Consider the following 19,606-nt stretch of genomic DNA (forward strand, 5'->3'; position numbering starts at 1 on the left):
GGGGGGGGGTGTTGCAAGAAGCGGCGGCTGCAGGAGGAGGAAGTGGCCACGGAGGCGGCTGCTGAGAATAGCGGGCTCCCAGCGGCGGCCTGGAGGAGGAGGTAGGAAGGGAAAGGGCGGCGGCGGTGCCTGGGAAGGCAGCCTGCGAGCTTGGGGGACCCGTGCTGGAGGAGAACCAGGTGGGAAGTTCGTGCTGCCTGGCTGGCCGCCGCTGCGGGTTCGGCGGGGGGCCGGGAGGCGTGGGCCCCCGCTCGCGCCAGGTTCGAACTCCCCGGGGGGTCCGGGGTGGGGGGGGTCAAGGGGATTCGAACTCTCTTCTCTCGAGCCTTCACCCCCTGCTGTGCTTCAGCTAGGGCAAGTGAGCGTGCTTGCTGCCCTGGGCGGGATAAAGCCAGGGGGCGGAGAGGGTGGGGAGATCGGGAGAGCTGGAGGGGAGAAAAAAAAGGGGGTGGAGGATTTGGGGGGCGGGAGCGCGGCTTCAGCTTGGGGAGCCTCTGCCGCCGCCTTCTCTTTCTCCAGTGCCGCCGCGGTGGCTGCCCGGGGGGTGGTGTTCTGCGCTGTAGGGAGGCTCCTGGCGTGCACTGCCGGGGGCAGGGGGGGGGGTTCTCCAGCTCTTTCAGTGTGGGTCCTTAGGAAGGTAAAGCTCCCTTTTTTTTTTTGTTTTAACCTTCCCCCTTTTCCTTCATCTCCACCCCATGCTCCTCCTCCTCCTCTCCCCGCCCCCCTTCCCATCCCAGCTCTTTGCCTGTCCTTTCCACTCCTGGGCCTGGACGGGCAAATAGACACTTAAAAGTTGCCCGGAGGGAGATCCCTGGCAACCTCGGCCGCCTTACCGCACCAGCCAGGGGAGTGTGGTGTGTGGGGCGTGGGAGCGAGACTACAGCTGATGCTGTACGTCCCTTGGAGTCTACTGCAAGTGAATTTCACTCTCCTGATTTTATTATTATTTTAACCACCTTCCTCTGTCTTTATTCCCCGCAGGATTCTTTTTGCCTTGAGTCCCGGTTCCTGTTTTGTGAGTGGAGGTCGTGACTGTGAATCTTGAGGACACAGCCTTGTCTGCCTTGGCACGATATCCCCCCACCCACCTCCTCTGCAGCAACCCCCATCCAAGGACGAAGATGCAGACCTTTTTGAAGGGAAAAAGAGTTGGTTACTGGCTGAGTGAGAAGAAGATCAAGAAGCTCAATTTCCAGGCCTTTGCCGACCTGTGCAGGTAAGGAAAGGAGCTCTGGGGTTGGACTTGCCAGCTTCTTTCTGCCTCTTTCACTTTTGGGATCTGATGAAACTAACTGGCTTTGGGGTGGGTCTTGTAGCTCCTGCTTCCCGAACCATCACCTATGATAGAATTGATAAGACATTTCCAGGTGCCTATGTGAGGCTTAATCTATAATACCTACAAATTAAAGCAATTGGAGGAAATCTGGTACTAATGGAAGTCAGAGGCACACAGCGCTCTAGGTGGCAATACTGTGAAGGCAGGGAGGTGTTTGATTTAAGCACTGTCCAAAGCAATTAGCTTTACTTTTGTATGGGGATGCCTGTGAAATAGAGTAGGCAACTATGCATTTAATCGAACCTCCGCTGAATTTGGGAGAGTTTTCCAATGGTTCTGAGTTGGTTGTTCTGGACCCCCACCCTCCCTACCCCCCAAGGCTTGGGATGCTACTTAGAGAGAAATCTTTTTTTTCTTTATCTCCTCTTCCCACCAAAGATAATAACAATCTACCTTGTAAAGCATTTCCCTTTGCTTATGTTTTGTATCTAGTCTTATGAGGACAAATTGTTTTTCCTGGTAGAAGGTTAGTTCTCTGAGGGCAGGAACTGTTGGGCATCCTTGTTTCCGGTCTCTTGAGATGTAGCCTTGATGGTGCTTGCTGATTGATTGGTTTTATCTCTTTTGTTCCTGGGTAAGGTGCCTTTATCCTCAGATGAAATTGTGTGTTTGTGGAGGTGGTAAGCTTGACTTGCCTCCAATCCCTTGGCTAGTATGTCAGTCATGTAGACAGTCAACAGACCTATTAAATGTGTGTATTTCTGGTCCTGAATAGAATGTTTTTTTCCCCCATATGTCCTGCTCTCTCTGCCTTAGAATAATATCTGATTTGGGAAGACCTTTGGCCCTTATGCTTAATTAGATTTTGAAAGATCATGGGACAGGTATGCCTTATCTAGTATATGTAATTTAAAGTAATAAACTGATTTTTGTTAGAATGAATTTAATCTAATGTGGTTTTAGGGCAGGAAATCTTAACCTGTAGTCAGAATTAAAAAAAAAATTTTGATAACCATTTCAGTGGTTTCCTTTATAATCTTATACATCTGTATATATGCATATGTACATATATGTTATATGTATATCTGGTTTTATTCATTTAAAAGTCATCCTTCTGAGGAGTCCATAGGCTTCACCAAGCTGCCAAAGAGTTCCATGACATAGAAGAGATGTTAAGAGCACATTGTCTAAAGGATATGTTTCACATGAGCCCTTTGGGAATCTGTATAGTTAATAAAATAGTCACCCAGCTGAGATATCTGTTTTTTGTTTGGATATTGTATATTCATTTTCTAAAAGGGGATGCACATACCCCTTGCTTCCAAGAACCATCTTGGGAAGTTTAAACTTAGGGTTCTTTAGTCAGGAATGTGTGGGGAGGAAAGCAGGTGACAATAACTGGCATATGACTTGGTTAGGGTTTGGCAGACTTGATTCTTCAGCAGTACCTTTTTCAAATCCCTGTAGGTCTAGAGGTCTGTTTACCAAGGCCATCTAAAGAGTCTCTGTTTCACCTTTCTACTGATAGTATCCTTTTTCTTCCCCCACTCTCCCTCCCACCCCCAGAAACAAACTTAGGAAAGAATTCACCTTGTGTAAAACAACCCTATGGTGTGTCAGTCTGTGTTCCAGGGATGGAACAGATTTCATTTGGCATTGCTCCTCTAGCTCATTTTATCCCCAGAAAGAAAGCTTTTCAAACTTGAAAGGAGTGTGCAACTATGCAGTAGACTTCAGATTAGGCCACATTAAGAGGGCCACAGTGTCCAGGACATGGAGACGCTCTGTCCTGGCCAGACCTGCTGTATTGTATTCAGATCTAGGTTGGCACATTTTAGGAAGGACATTGATCAACTGGAGTGTCTCCCAGGGAGGTTAGGCAGGAGAGAACTGGAGAAAAGGACAGGTAGAAAGAAGGAACTGGGAGATGTTTAATCAGAAGAGAAGACTGGAGTTGAGGGGAGAGGAATTTAAAAGACAAGATAACTCCCTTCATCTAGTTGAAGGATGGTAATATAGAAGAAGGATTAGATTTGGTCTGCTTGGTCCCAGGGGTCAGAACTAGGAGCAGTGCAGAGGCAGATTGAAAATCTGCCAACATTCAGAACTGTCCTAAAATGTAATATGTGCTTTGGGGAGATAGTGGGCTTCCACTTACTTAAAGTAATGTAGGCGGGATGACCACTTGTTGGGGATATCTTAGAAAGGATTTTTGGCCTATGGACTGGTTGGACAAGATAGGGTCACAGGTCCCTTCTGACTCTCTGAGACCAAGAACTTCCCATGAAAGCATGAAAATGCAGTGCATTTGCATTTTCTTGGTACCTTGAAAAGATACCAGGATGCATAAATATTAACCACTAAGCATGTATTCTTATAAAAGTGTTGCAGTGGTGGATGTGCTGAGTTATCCTTCAGACACTTATTTGCTGTGTGACCCAGGGTAAGTCACTTAGCCTCTGGCTGCCTCAGTCTCTGCAAAGTGGGGACAGTAATAGCACCTAGGTTCCAGGGTGGTTGTAGGGATAAAATGAGATTATTTGTAAAGTGCTTTGCAAATCTTAAAAGAGCTGTATGTTAGCTATTATCTTATTATAGAATTCTTGCATATTACTCAAGAACCATTTTTGGCATGGGCCTAAACTTTTGAAAATATATCTTCCTAGAAAGGTTTTTGGGTTTTCTTGTAGTTATAAGACTTGAAAAATGTTGGTTAATGCTTCTTTACTTATCTAGTTCCCTGTGTCATTTTGTATTTGTAGCTAAAGAGTACCTGGCTTATTGTCAGATTAAATAGGGTTTGTGGAGTAATTAGACACTTTGTATAATTTCTAACCTTAGGAGGGCTTGATTTTGTATTTCAAATCTAAAGCAGCCTTTAATTTTTTTTACTCCCTACTAACTCTTTTTCAGTAGTTGGGGACCTTTAAAGTAGGTGGGTTTGGCTAAGTTTTGCAAAGTAGCTGTCTAGATATCTGTGACAGGTTTTGACATATCTCTTTTGTTTCACAAAACAACCTGTGAGTAGTAGTATTATCCTCATTTTAGAGGTGAACTGAGATTCTGAGGTGAAGAGACTTGCCCAAAGCCACACAACTAAGAAAATGGTAGGATCTGGAGTTAAACACTGGACTCTCAGGCCTGTGTTCTCATCAGTACAGCAAAGCATTTTTCAGTCCATCAGGGATTCCTGAATTTGTTGGTGTTAAGTACTCCACCAGATCGTAACATCTTACTTAGAGTCTTTTAAGAGTTATTGTGGCCAAAAAGTTAATCAGTGTTGTCACTGTCCTACAAAACTTTTTCATGACGTAGGATCTTAAAATCAAAAGATTGATATAAACCTTAGGAATTATTGATTCTGTTCCTCTCATTTTACAAATGAGGCTCATATGATTTATGAAGGTCACATGGGAAGCACAAAACGTATGTAGGATTTGAAGCCAAGCCCTCTGATTCCAAGTTCATCACTCTCTCTCAGCTCTTATGATAGTGCCTGGCATATATAGGAGGCACTTTTTATTGAGCTCCTAGTTCACTGACTCCTTTTGGGAACTGATATCTGAGATGTTCATTTTGCTGAGTGTTTTGATATCCACTTATAATTTAAAACATTTAATTCCAAATAAAAGAAAGGAAATGAAGAATCCTGAAATTTTGGCGAAAACTATGAATTTCAGGTTCTGTTAAGAGTGTTTTTTGGATGATGCTCAAAATGAAAACTACTCCCCCTCTCCCTGTGCCTGTTGAGATTGTTATATCTAGTCAATAGATTTTTTTTGGCTCACAGTCATAGTGAGAGTTATAAGCAAGTTTAAGTATTTGCTTTATATTCTTGGGGTAGATTTGTATATTTGATACAGATGATTTTTAAAAATCATTTTATGGCACATGTGATAAATATTATGTGATGTTCACAGCCTGTCCTTAAAACCATGTGCTTTCAATTATGATAAAGGGAAGCAACCTGCTGAACGTTCACTGTGGGTTGAGGACAACTTTTTGTAATGCAAATCTTTAATCTTGGAGTGAGGGTTGTGGAGAAGGGGGAAGGGTCTTGAAAATTTGGATTTCCTTCTGTTTCTGAAATAGTTTTCCATTTTTTTTTTTGATTGGCTATTCAGTGGGCTCATGCAGCAATTATGCTAGTTAACTCTTCTTTAGGTAAAGATTTTTTTCCTTTATAAAATGTGGGGGGGGGAAGTCCACTCAGCATTTGGAAATCATTTCTAGTCCTGTTTGGGTTGGGTGTGCAGAACTGTCTAGGTGGGGATGAAGAGCAAGGGAATAAATAAAAAATACCCATGTATTATATTTTCTAAGAATTCTTGAGTTAAATCCTGGCTCTGGCACTAGCTGGAGGACTCTGGGGCAAGTCACTTAATGGTCTGTCTGCTTTCTTCCCTTTAAGATGGGGAAAATAATACTTAAATATCTAATGGAGATGTTTTGAGGAAAGCGATTTGTTTTGCTTAAAATGCTATAGAAATGCTTCTTCAGCTGACCTAGTGCAGGAGAACACAATTTTAATTAATTTCTTTGGGGGCAATCAGGGTGAAGTGACTTGTCCAGGGTCACACATAGTAAGTGTTGGTGGTCACATTTGAACTCATCTTCTGCATCCAAACTCAGTCCTCTTGACTCCAGGTCTGGTGCTCTATCCACTTTACCACCTAGCTGCCCACCCACTTTTGAGGTTTTATTGACACCTTCTTGTTTTTTCAGTGATCATTTACTGGTATAGACCTATTCCCTCTCCATTCACCCAATTTAGTTTTCCCTCATAACAAAAAAAAGAAGCAAAATTTTAGTAACTACTTACTGACTTGTGTACCACATTTTAAGCTACAAATCCTCTGCTTTTTTCCTGAAAGAAGGAAAACAACTAGTTATTTGTATTTATTTTATGTCTATGTTGTATTAATTTATATATGTAATTGTTCCTTCCCTCATCAGAAGATAGAGTAGAAATTTTACCATACTTTTATCACTAGTCCTTGGGACATAGAGAAAGTGTTTAGTAAACGGACCCAGTATGATCTCCTTCCTCAGTTTCACCTACTGACTTTCATGGCTTCCTTTAAGTCCCATCTAAAAATCCTATCTTTGGGAATCCTTTCCCAACCCCTCTTAATTCTAGTGCCTCCCTCTGTTAATTATTTCTCTTTATCCTCTACATAGCTTGTTTTGTATATATTTATTTGCTTGTTGTCTCATTAGATTGTAAACTCCTTGTGAGCAGGGACTGTTTTTCGGTTAATCCCCAGCATTTAGCATAGTATCTATAGGTGCTTAATGTTTGTTGAATTTAGATTGTTGCTCCTGAAAATAGTTGGGGAGATAAACAGTGGAACATAACATCCTTTAGATTTTAGACTCTTTAGATCATTAGACTTTTAAATCTAGAAAGGGATCTTTGAAGTCATGTAGTATAATACTCCAGATTTCTGGAGGAAGAAACTAAGGCCCACATAGATGTGACCCAATAGCAAATTAATGATAGAGATTAGAACTTTCTCTTGACAACATTTAATGCTGAATTGTGTGATACATGGTAAGTACTTCAGTTTGAGTAGTGGCTTTGTATTTAGTGGGGCTAAGTTCAATTCAGTTTTCTTATCTGTAAAATGGTAGTAAAAATGTTGAAAATACTATCCCAAGGTTGATGTGAAGGTCAACTAATGAGACAGTGTAGGCATAACAATTTTTAGACCTTTGAGTACTAGATGAGGATCAGGTGGTAGTACTTTCTCTTCCTGTATAAGGATTGCTTGGCAAGGAATTTCTTTGTGAATGCAATTTCTCTAATGTAATTTTTTGATTCTTTGTGAGGTTAGTGTTAAAATGTCTTCTACATTGTAGGCTCTAAATATAGAATGAATAATAAGAGAGTACTATGTTTTTTTTTTCCTCTCCCTTTTCCCTTTCAAGGTCCTCAAGGCTTGAATTTTGCATTCTGGCACGGAGTTGGGATCTTTTTTAGTGTAAAAGGGTGCTGCCATTGGTTGATTGGTATTTTTCAAGTTGTGTACTAGAAACATATGCAATACAGTTTTGAGAATGTGACAGCTTTGTAAATAAAAAAAAAATCTTATGGGCTTCTCCGTAGTTAAAAGAAAGTGAAAGAGAAAATTGGGACTCTAGTCCTGGCTTTACCACTAACTAATTGTATAACTCTAGGCAAGCCATTTAACTTCCTCATTTATAAAACCAAGTGGTTGAACTAAGTGATCTTAGGTCCTACCAATCCTAACATTTCAGGATTCTTTGAAATTGGCATTTGGAATACCATTGGTTACTTGTACTAGGTATGGGGTGGGAGGGTGGGGGGGGGAGGATGAGTAGATTTTCTTAAGAATCATTTATATGCTTTGCTTTTATCTTTACTCAACAAGCATCGATTAATTAATATTGTGATTTTTTACATCTTCAAAATTTTAAAAATGGAACATTTTATCGGAAATGCTTTTTTTTTTACATGATTTGCGTTGAGTTCACAAGATTTTGAAAATATTTTTTAACTGTTCATCTTGAAACCATATGTCATAATGGATATAAAGTGTTACCTTTGACAGTTCACTTTTCCAGTCTTGCCTTTATTATAGTCCATAAGTTGTGGGGCTCAAATAAGAATTCACAGGTCACTGAATTATGTTTAACATAATTATTAATTATGTTAATTTATGTTCATCTAGCTCTCAGAGAAAAGTCTTAATCTTGCATGATGCATGTCAAAGTTCAAGATACTTATTTCTAAAATAAATTTTTATTAATGTAGCCCAGTGCCTGGCACTTAGTAGTTGCCTAATAAATGTTTATTGGTTTGATTACTACCTTTTTTTTTTTTTAGCTTCACCTAAATTTCTACCCCTCCAGAGAACCATCTTTTATAATAAGAATTTATTTTAAAAAGACCCAAGGAAGATTTTTAAAAATCAGTAAAACCTCTCATCAGTTTACATTGGCAAAAAGTCTGGCCATATGTGCCCTTTTCACACCTGTAGACTTCTCACCTCTGCAAAAGTGACTGGGAGGCCTGTGTTTTCTTTGAGGCCAAGTGCATTGTTCTTTTGCAAAACTGATTTTCTGTTGTTGTTGCTCTTTCCATTTACATTGTTGAGGTTGAGTGTATTGTTTTCTTGGCTTTGCTTACCTCATTTCTAACTAGTGTTTATTAGACTCTTACTTCGTGCTCTGCTGTGAGGCAGCTAGGTGGATCCAGTACTGGCCTGAAATCAGGAAGACTCAATTTCCTGAATGCAGATTGGTCCTCATATGCTTACTAGCTGTGGGGCCCTGGGCAAATTATTTAATCCTTTTTGCCTCAGTTTCCTCCCTTAAATGACTGGAGAAGGAAATGGCAAACCACTCCAGTGTCTGCCGAGATGAGGTCACACAGAGTCGGACGTGACTAAAATGGTGGAATGACAAGCAACAACGTGGGCCCGTTGCCACACCAAGCATCGGGGGGTACAAAGAAAGGCAAAAAGAGCTCTTCTTGCTCTCAAGTAGAGTTATGTTGCAGTGACTGGGAAAGAAAGAGGGAGATAATTTCTTAGGAGAAAGACACCAGTGTCTGATGGGACCACTAAAGGCCACTTGCAGGTGGTGGGATTTGAGCATACCTTTGAAGAAAGCTTATGAAATGCAAGAACGATTTACAGATGAAGAAACTGAGGCCCAGAGAAGTGAGGTGATTGCTCCAAGGTCACACAGGTGATGCAGTAAGTAGAACTGGAATTTGAACTTGGCTAAATTTGGCACTCTTTTCCATAACAACAAATAACGTCTTATACTTTTGTAACCCCCACAGCGTACTTAGGCATTATATTTAGTGTGTGTATATGATGTAATTATTGTATCTTTTCATAGTATGTATATTACTACATACTGTAAAACCAATCACAAGCAGCTCTCCTGAGGACCTCTGCTGTGAATAGCTTTAAGGATCTAATCACATAGTATGTGACATCTCTGTTTATTCAGCAATAAACTAAAGCAAAACATTCAAGAAATTAAGCACAACATTCACAACAACATAACTCATTACTAAGGTGGCTACATAGTCTTGGACATTCATGCAGCAAGTCACAATCTCCTTAATCAGTATAGAGTACCCAAGTCAAGTGTTCTTTCATTTTGACTCTAGGCTGGCTTCCATTCAACCTGAAGCCAATTATCCTTAAGGGGGTAGTGGAAAGTACAAAGGCCATCTATCCCTGGGTCACAGTAAGTCACAATCTCATCAAGTGCACTGAGTACTCAAATAAAGTCTCCTTTCATCTTAACTTGAGGCTGACTTCCAAGCCCCAATGACTCCTCTTCCACCCTCTCAGCTCTGACTTCACCTGATTGTTGCCAGGATTCACAGGTGGCTCTCCGTTCCTGTTCCATATTGCAGCTCATGGGGACTGCTCTACTGCAAGTGCTCTTTACAGCTTCTGTTTCTAGGAAAACAAAGCTCAAAAGGTCTACAACAATATTTATACACATTGCTGGCACTATCACCTCAATTCACTTTCTGCCTGAGAAATCAGCACAAATCAACAGTGCTTCTCTTTGACAAACTAACATCAACACAGAACCACAGAGTGACAACATCACAGACATTCTGTCTCTTAGCTCTGCTTGGTCCCAGCTCTTGCTTTTTATCTGCTTTGCTTCTTCCTGTTCCACCCTTCCTGTTCTGTTCCTCTTGTACTGCTCCTCCTACCATGGGATCCATGTAGGCTTATTATATGTAGGCATACCTTAGGCTTATTAAGGGCAGGAAAGGTCTCCAAACTCTTAGGCCTATTAAAGGCAACACAAATGTATACTGTTTCCAACAAAAGAGTTGCCACAGTCAAAGAGGCTCAGGCACCTGAATAGCTGAAACAAGCAGCAAAGTACTACTTTGCTTGCCAATACATATGCTTATACTAATAAGTGTTTAATGTACTTAACATGTATTTCTAAAAAGATTTTTGTGCAAAGATTTCTATTTAGTATACTTTAAAGTTTTGTGGGGAGGTTTTTTTGAAAGAAATCCTAGGGTCATTCCATTTGTAAAATGAATACTTTTAGAAAACACAATTATCAATATAATTATCAGTTTTGAAAATCTAATTTTTCAGGTCCTTAGTGTGGGTATACCCTCTTAAAGTGGGGGTATATCTTGCCCAACTTGTATTTACTTAAGACCTGCTTCATTACTAGGTGAAGGCTAGGATTTTGACACCTTTTTTTTTTATTGTTGAGTCAGCTGTTTGCCCTGTACTTTGTATCTTGTGAAATTAGGAAAGAAAATCTGGATTATCTCCATGCTTCTCTTCTCTTGACCATTAGTGACCACCATCCCCATGCAGGGTGTCATCTTTTCTTACCTGGACTACTGTAGTCACCTCCCAGTTGATCTCCCTGATTTGATTCTCTTTTCTTTCCAGATTGTCCTCTACATTTTGCCTTTAGGAGCTAATACGCTCTCCTCTGTCATTTAAAGTCCTTCTTAGCTTGACTCCAGCCTGCATTTCCAGGCTCATTACTTATTATTCTACTTGTATTGTACTCTCTAGTCTGGCCTGCTTCACACTCAGCATTTATATGGGCTAGTCCACATGTTTGGAACACCTCCTTGCCTCTGCCTTTTTATATCCTACATGAAGCCTCTTCTTATCTATGCCTTTTTTTTTTCTTTTTGGAAGGGAAGGCAGGGCAATTGGGGTTAAGTTACTTAACTAAGGTCACACAGTTAGTAGGTGTTAAGTGTCTGAGGGTAGATTTGAACTCAGGTCCTCCTGACTCCAGGGCCAGTGCTCTATTCACTGCGCCACCTCCCCGCCCCTATCTATGTCCTTTCTTGCTCTGAACACAGAACCTTGCAGTCTATGTCATCTTTTAGCTGCCTGGTCTCTGGCCTTTCTGGTTATCTTGGGAGGTTACAGGCTTGGTTGCCCTCTTCAGTGATTGGTTTTTGGCCCCTTTTCCTTTTACCCATGGGCAGCTAGCTGACTTCCTTCTCACTTCTGGAGTGGAAGAAGGCACATCACTGTAGTTTCTCTTTGTATTTCATGATCATTATTTGGTCTGATGTGAATTTCTTCTTTTTTGGCTGCAGTGATTGTTGGGGAGCTTCTGCTTACAGTCCTGTTGGCCAGGAGTCTTAGACTCCAGGTTACTCAGAGGGTGTGGTGCTGTGTTGGTAGCAGCACTTACTGCTGGGAGTTTCCTAGATGGTCCAGCATATATGGTCCCATCTGGCCCAACAAAAAGAAAAAAGGAAAGGAATTGTATATACTAATAAATATACATGTGGTTTCTCACAATAAATTGTGAATGCCTCCAAGAAAAGGATTATTTTATTTTTTGTGTCTTTATGGCCCCTGTGTTTATCACACTGCCTGGCACGTAGTCAGTGCTTGCTAAGTGCTTGTTGATATCTGCTTGTCCTTTTACATATAACCTTACCCTCCTTCTGAGTGTTTGAACTTTGTTCCTTTCTTCTTTTGCTTCTTGAAGACTTGGGTATGTGTTCTGCATAAACATCTGTCCCTTATGCTTTTAGAACTCCTGGTTAGCAGTGTGTATAATCTGCCAGTTTTGGTAGCCTTCAATGAGGTCTCTCTCTCTAGCCTATAGTTTTCCACATAATCCCCTTTCTCACAACACCAGTGTGCTGATTTAGGTTTAGCAGGACAAATCCCAGTTTAGCTGTGGTGATTAGGGAGAAATTCTAAATTTGAGAGCATTAGATTAATCCAGTTTCCTTATAGAGGAAGGTAGGAAAAATACTGCCTATTCTTCGCAACTGTTCTGTTTTCTGGTAGCTATTCTGAGTCAGCAGAAACTTCCCTGTTCATTAGCATTGCCAGTACCTGAACAATGTCAAAAGCTGGAGCCTCGTTAATTAGTTTGCACTTAGCATTCTTGAGCATCTTTGTTGGCAGAATGATTTAGGATTGTATTTTTATTAGCTGTTCACACAAATAATTTTTTCCATTTTTTTCCTCAATTACATGTAGAAATTAAAAATTTTTTTTTGCTTTTTTTGGAGGGCAATTGGGGTTAAGTGACTTGTCCAAAGTCAGCTAGTAAGTGTGTCAAGTGTCTGAGGCTGGATTTGAACTCGGGTCCTTCTGACTCCAGGGCCAGTGCTCTATTCACTGCGCCACCTAGCTGCCCCTAGAAATTTTTTAACTTTTTTTTAAAAATTATTTTTTAAAATTTTTTTAAAAAAATTATTTTTAAAAATAATTTTTGAAGTTTAGATTTTCTCCTTCCTTTCCTCCCCTATCCTCTTCTTGAGAAGGCAGGCACTTTGATATAGGTTATATATGTGCAGTCATACAAAACATTTTCCAATTAGCCGTGTTGCAAAACACAGACCAACAAAAATAAAGTTTAAAAAGTATACTTTGATCTACATTTAGATTCCATCAGTTCTTTTTATTGAAGCAGATAGCATTTTTCATCATAAGCCCTTCAGAATTGTCATGTATAGCTAAGTCATTCATAGTTGATCATGGCTATTACTGTGTACCACATTTTCCTGGTTCTGCTCACTGATGTTGTTAATTATTTCAACTAATTTTTTAGTTGATTCTCTAGGTATACCATCATATTATCAGCAAAGAGTGATAGTTTTGTTTCCTCGTTGCCTTTTCTAATTTTAAAATTTCTTGTTATCTTATTGCTATAACTAGCATTTCTAGTATAATATTGAATAATAATGGTGATAAAGGGCATCCTTGCTTCACCATTGATATTATTGGAAAGGCTTCTACCTTATCCCCATTACAGATAATGCTTCCTGATGGTTTTAGATAGATATAACTTATCATTTTAAGGAAAGTTCCATTTATTCCTCTGTTCTCTAGTGTTTTTAATAGGAATGGTGGTTGTATTTTGTCAAAAGCTTTTTCTGCATTTTTAGAGATGATTATATGATTCTTGTTTGTTGATATGGTCAGTTATGCTTACAGTTTTCCATTGAACTAGCCCTGCATTCTTGTTATAAATCCCATCTGTTCATAGTTTATGATCTTTGTGATATGTTGCTGTGTAATCTCCTTGCTAGTATTTTATTTAAAATTTTTGCATCAAGTTATTAGGGAAATTGGTCTATCATTTTCTTTCTCTATTTTGTCTCTTCCTAGTTTAGGTATCAGCACCATATTTATGTCATGAAAGGAATTTGGTAGAACTACTTGTTTGTCTACTTTTACAGATAGTTTGTATAGTATTGGAATAAATTGTTCTTTAAATGTTCGGTAGAATTCATTTATGAATCCATCTGGTCTTGAGGACTTTTTCTTAGGAGTTCATTGCTGGTTTGTTCAATTTTTCTAAGATAGCATTATTTAAGTATTCTATTTCCTCTTCTGTTAGTCTAGGCAATTCATATTTTTGTAAATATTCATCTGTTTCACTGAGATTGACACATAATTGGGCAAAATTGTTCCTAATAATTGCTTTAATTTCTTTTCCTTTTTTTTCTTTTTGGAGTGGGGAGGGTAGGGCACTTGGGGTTAAGTGACTTGCCCAAGGTCACACAGCTAGTAAGTGTTAAGTGTCTGAGGCTGGTTTTGAACTCAGGTCCTCCTGACTCCAGGGCTGGTGCTCCATTCGCTGTACCACCTAGCTGCACCTTTAATTTCCTTTTCATTGGTAGTGAATTTACCTTTTTCATTTTTGATACTGGTAATTGATTTTCTTTTTTAAAATCAAATTAACAGTGGTTTATCTGTTCTTTATTTTCCTCATAAAACCAGCTCCTACTTTTATTTATTTGTTCTTTTTCTGCTTTTTTTAGTTGCATGCCAATTCATTGTTCTACTCTTTCTCTATTTTGATGTAAGCTCTTAGAGATATAAAATTTCCTCTAAGTATTGCTTTGGTTGCATCCCAAAAATTTGGATTTGCTGTCTCACTGTTACTATTCTCTTTAATGAAATTGTTTATTGTTTTTGTGGTTTGTTGCTTGACCTATTCATTCTTTAGAATTAGATTATTTCGTTTTTAATTAATTTTTAATCTATGTTTCCATGGCCCTTTATTGCATTATGGATCTGAAAAGGGTTTTGTTTGTGAAGTTTTTATGCCCTAATACAGACCCTAATGCAGGTCAGTTTTTGTAAAAATGTCATGTACAGCTGGAAAAAAGGCATACTGCTTTCTATTCCCATTCACTTTTCTCCAGAAGCCTATCATATCTAACTTTTCTAAAAAATTTAGTCATTTTTTAAACTTTTTTCTTGTTTATTTTATGGTTAGATTTCTCTAGTTCTGCGAAGGGACAGTTGAGGTCCCCCACTGCTTACTGCTTATAGTTTTACTGTTTCTTCCTGTATTTCATTTAACTTTAGAAATTTTCCCTTTAGGAATTTGGATGCTCTGCCATTTGGTGTATTTATATCTAATAACTTTATTGTCAGTGGTACATTTTTAGCAAAATGTAGTTTATTTGCTTATTTCTTTTAATTAGGTCTATTTTTGCCTTGCTTTTTTTTTTTTTTACTAAACTGAAGTATAGTAAATTTTCCAGTCCCTTATTTTTCTTCTGTGTCAGTCTGTTTCAAGTGTATATCTTGTAAACAACATTTTGCTGGATTCTGGTTTTCAGTTCATTTTGCTGCTTGTTTGATGGGTGAGTTCATCCCATTCATATTCACAATTATGATTAGTAACTGTATCTCCTTCTATCCTATTTTTTCCCCTTTTTATTCTCTCTCTTTTTACCTTGGTTCACTCAAAAGTCTGTTTTGCTTCTTACTACTGACTCCCTTAATCCATAGTTCTTCCAATCAGCTCCACTCACCCCACCCCCTTTTTTTATCCCCTTCCCCTTCTTCCTTGGGTAAGATAGATTTCTATACCCAACTGTGCATATGTTATTTCCTCTTTGATCTACTTCTGATTGGAGTTAAGGTTCAAGTGTTGGCCTCCCCAGCGCCATCTTCTCCACTGTAAATGTTTTTCCTTTTATACTTTATGTGAGATAATTCCCCCCATTCAGCCTCTCTCTTCCCCCTTCTCCCAGTGCATCCTTCATTCTTACCCCTTAATTTTATTTTTTTGAAATCATTTCAATCATCAATTCATACCCATGCTCTCTGTCTAATATATACTGCTGATTGCTCTAATACCTAAGTTCTTAGGAGTTACAAGTATCATTTTTCCATATAGAAATGTAAACAGTTTAACCTTATTGAATCTCATATAATTTCTCTTTCCTGTTTACCTTTTTATGCTTCTCTTGACTCTTGTTTGGAAGTCAGTTTTTCTATTCAGCTCTGGTCTTTTTATCAGGAATACTTGAAAGTCCCCTATTTCATTAAATATCCACTTTTTTTTCCTCTTGAAGGATTATACTCAGTTTTGCTGGATAGGTGATTCTTGGTTGTAATCAGTTCTTTTGCCTTCCCCAGCATCTAAGTTGAAGCCTTCTAATTTTTTAATGGGGAAAATACTAAATCTTTTGATGTGGTTTGACTTAATGACTGTGGTTTCATGATATTTGAATTGTTTCTTTCTGGCTACTTGTAATATTTTCTCCTTGACCTGGGAGCTCTGGAATTTGATTATAATGTTCCTGGGAATTTTCGTTTTGGAATCTCTTTCAGGAGGTGATTGGTGGATTCTTTACATTCCTATTTTACCCTGTAGTTCTAGGGTAATAGGGAAGTTTTGATAATTTCTTTAAATATGATGTCCAGGTTCTATTTTTTATCATGGCTTTCAGGTTGTCCAATAGTTCTTAAATTCTCTCTCCTTAATCTAATTTCCACATCAGTTTTTCAATGAGATATTTGATATTTTCTTTTAAAAATTATTTTGATTTTGTTCTATTGTTTATTGATGTCAGTTGCAGTCATTAGCTTCCACTTGCCCAGTTCTAATTTTTAAGGAATTATTTTCTTCAGTGAGTTTTTGTACTTTTTCCATTTGGCCAATTTTACATTTTTAAAGGAGTTCATTTCTTCAGTGACTATTTGTACCTTTTTTTTTTTACCATTTGGCCATCCTGCTTTTTAAGATGTTATTTTCTTCAATATTTTTTAGTGCTTCTTTTACTAAGTTGTTGACTTTCTCATAATTTCCTTGCATCATTTTCATTCCTTTCCCCAATTTTTCCTCTCCCTTTCTTATCTGGTTGTTAAAATACTTTTTGAGCTCTCCCAAGAGTTCTTGTTGGGTTTGTGTCCTATTCACACTTTTTCTTTTGGGCTTTGCTTGTAGCTGTTTTGACATAGTTTTCTTCTGAGTTAGTGAATTGATCTTCCCTGTCACAATAGTAACTTTTTATGGCCAGGCTCTTTTTTGTTGTTTGCTTATTTTCCCAGTGTACTTCTTTTCTCTTTTCTTTTCCTCTCCTCTCCTCTCCTCTCCTTCCTTTCCTCTCCACTCCTTCCCTTCCCCCCCCCTCTCCCCTCCTCCCCTCCGTCCCTCTCTCTCCCCTCCTCTCCTCTCCTCTCCTCTCCTCTCCTCTCCTGCCCTCCCTTCCATCATCCCCCTCTCATCCCCTTGCCCCCTATTCTCCTGTAGGGCGAGATACACTATTTAGTATGTATTTCATTACCTCCCCAAGCCAAATTCAATGTGAATAAGGTTGACCCACTCCCTTTTGCCTTCCTATTCTTCCCCTCCATTGTAACCATTTTCCCTTGCCTCTTCTGTATGAGATAGTTTACCCCATTCTCTTTCTTCCTGGCTACTTGTAATATTCTCTTCTTAATCTGGGAATTCCGGAACCTGGCTATAACATTCCTAGGAGTTTTCTTTTGGGGATCTTTTTCAGGAGGTGATGGGTGAATTCTTTCAACCTCTATTTTGCCTTCTGGTTCTAGAACATCAGGGCAATTTTCCTCTATGGCCTGTAACCAGCTTGTATTTTCCTTTGAAGCTTTTGGTGCAGGAGTTCTGACTTCACTGTTTTCCTCCTGTTCCATGCCTTGCTCCTTCTTATCCCCAAAATAGGAGTGTAATGTTGGAATCTTCTGTCTGCTTTGTTTCCTTTGCCTGCTCATTTTGCCACTCAATGATTTGACTTTTGGGCTTTTTGCCACAGTAGGACTCTGCCACCAGACAGGGGAGTTTTCGTCCCAAACACTGGGGTTTTCTCAGCTGCCCACTTATGCTCCCTGCTTATGTGACTCTGGCCAGTTTTGAGTTTAAAACTTCACTAAGACTTTTGAGACACACTCTGTGTGGGTGTGTGTTGGGGGAGTGTGTGCTCAATCGCATTTTGTCTGCTGTTTGAGTGCATCCTTATTAAAAGCATTCTGCAGGAGTCTTTGAAAGTTTTTTTTTTAAACTATTTCATTTCTTAAGATCTAGGCTCTTCTGGTAACTAGTAGTGAGGGTGGTGTGTGTCATTCCCCCTCTCTGAGCTTCAGTTTCCTTATCTATACAATGAGGAATTTGGACTAGATGATTTATTTATTTTTTAAAGGCTGTTTTTATCTTAGTTTATATTACATGTAACAGGAATTTTTAATAATCTTTTAAAAAATAATTTTTGAGTTCTAAATTCCCTCTCTCCCTTCCTTCACTCCTCCTTGAGAAGGTAAGCACTTTGATATAGATTACACATGTGTAGTTATTTTTTTATTTTTATTTTTTTGGTTATGCAGGGGGAAGGCAGGGCAATTGGGGTTCAGTGACTTGCCCAAGGTCACATGGCTAGTAAGTGTGTCGAATGTCTGAGGCCAGATTTGAACTCAGGTCCTCCTGACTTCATAGCCGGTGTTCTATTCACTGTGCTACTTATCTGCCCCCACATGTGTAGTTATGTAAAACATTTTCATATTAACCATGTTGCAAAAGAAAACACAGACCAAAAACATCTAGCTAAAATAGAGCTAAAACAATATGCTTCAATTTGTACTCAGACTCTTTATTTGAAGGTGATTCGCATGTTTCGTTATAGGTCCTTCCATATTGTCTTGGATTGTTGTATTGCTGAGAATAGCTAAGCCATTCATGGCTGGTCAGGACTAGGTTTCTAAGAGCCAGTACTGTCCTAACATTCTATTATTTTGATATTTTCTGGTTCAGGTGTAGACATTTGGTCCCAAGAAATTGCTGAAGGTCCAGTAGGATTCCTCTTGGTTAATGTGAACTTGTAACTTGTCAAGAGAATAGGAGGCAAAGAAAAGACCAAGGAGTTAGCTAACATGGAAACCAATCCTACCTCCCTCACTTCCTTTCTTTTTCCCTTTCTCTCTTTCCCTTTCCTCCCTCCTTCCTTCCCTCCCCTTTTTGCTTGACCTCATTTGATACATTTATATAGAGTGCCCTTTTCCCAAGAGTTGAAAACTTTCAAGTGGTAGTTTCCATGTGAAGCTTACCTTGAAATTTCCACTTGAAGGTAATTTACCAAAAGGGAAGCAAAGTTTCTTCACCTTGGAGTCAAATTTTCCATTTGAGCTGTTAGGATGAATCTACATACATTTGTTTGCTTGGTAAGAGCAGCACCAGTTTTTCAGCATTTACAACACTAGCTTATTTTCCCTAAAAGTCATTGTGGACATGGAGTTCTCATTTGGAGAACATTGGATGCTATTTATAGATGCAGCTATGGTATCATCCCCAACACTTCTTCAGAGTTGTTGAGGCAAGTTGTTTTAAAATTTTGACCAAATAATGGGGTGACTTGGTTGCCGAGCCTCAGGGTCTGGGGAACCTGGATTTAAGTTTTGATGATGACTCATTCCCCCTGGCTTTGTGAGCCTGGGCAGGTCATTTACCTTTTCAGTGACCTGGGTAACTCTTTAAGGCTAAATGTTTCAAAGCCCTGCATTGGTGGAAGGGAATTTCCTTTTCTGGAATTCCCTATAGCAATGAAATCAGTTCCAGTTAAAAAACACAAATAAAAAGATAATGGAATAGGTTTCTTTCTGACAGGATAGGATGACTCAAAGGTACAGCTGCTTCTACCTGTCAGTCAGTAAATATTAAGCATCTGCTATGTGTTAGACACTATGCTAAGTTCAAGGAATCCATCTTTTAGATAACCCTCTAAAGTGGTATGGAAAGCAGAGCACTCATTTAGAGTCAGGGTATCTGTGGTCAAGGCTTGGTTATAAAGCTTACTGTGTGACCTTAGGCAGATCAGTTAACCTTTCTGGCCTTTAGTTTCTTCATCTGTAAAATGTGGAGTAAATAACCTCTGAGGCCCTTCTTGCTCTTGCTGTTTCACTCCTGATTCAGCCGTCTCTCTTAACTGCTCTGGCTCCCTACCTGCTGCCTTACTTACCTTGGATTGACTTCATCCTAAGGCCTGGTCATAGATTGGTGAGTTAGTAAGCCTTTATTAAGCACGTTTTGTGTGCTAGACTGGGGAAACCGAGA

General features: G+C 39.3%; 3 protein-coding genes across 7 annotated transcripts in view; 1 reads left to right on the top strand and 2 right to left on the bottom strand.

Moving 5' to 3' along the window:
- UBR7 (ubiquitin protein ligase E3 component n-recognin 7) overlaps nt 1-19,606 on the bottom strand; it is a 442,484-nt gene that overhangs the window by 158,314 nt on the left and 264,564 nt on the right. The window lies entirely within an intron of this gene.
- Nucleotides 1-19,606, bottom strand: part of LYSET (lysosomal enzyme trafficking factor) — a 389,296-nt gene that overhangs the window by 105,132 nt on the left and 264,558 nt on the right. The gene's annotated exons all lie outside the window — the stretch shown is intronic.
- The window catches only part of ITPK1 (inositol-tetrakisphosphate 1-kinase), a 394,723-nt gene continuing 375,117 nt past the window's right edge, over nt 1-19,606 (top strand). For 2 of the 5 annotated variants that reach the window (XM_069086036.1, XM_069086031.1), the window contains exons 1-2: nt 1-101; nt 982-1,216. In XM_069086036.1, coding sequence (XP_068942137.1) covers nt 1,122-1,216 — 95 coding nt within the window. In that variant the 5' untranslated portion in view covers nt 1-101; nt 982-1,121. Of the gene's footprint in view, nt 180-517; nt 638-745; nt 892-981; nt 1,217-19,606 lie in introns of those variants that run through there. The other 3 variants (XM_069086033.1, XM_069086034.1, XM_069086035.1) reach the window with 3 other exon arrangements.

This window comes from Petaurus breviceps, unplaced genomic scaffold (assembly GCF_028583685.1).
Source record: "Petaurus breviceps papuanus isolate PSGF00001 unplaced genomic scaffold, PetGlider_PUasm1.0 177, whole genome shotgun sequence".
NCBI lineage: Eukaryota > Metazoa > Chordata > Mammalia > Diprotodontia > Petauridae > Petaurus > Petaurus breviceps.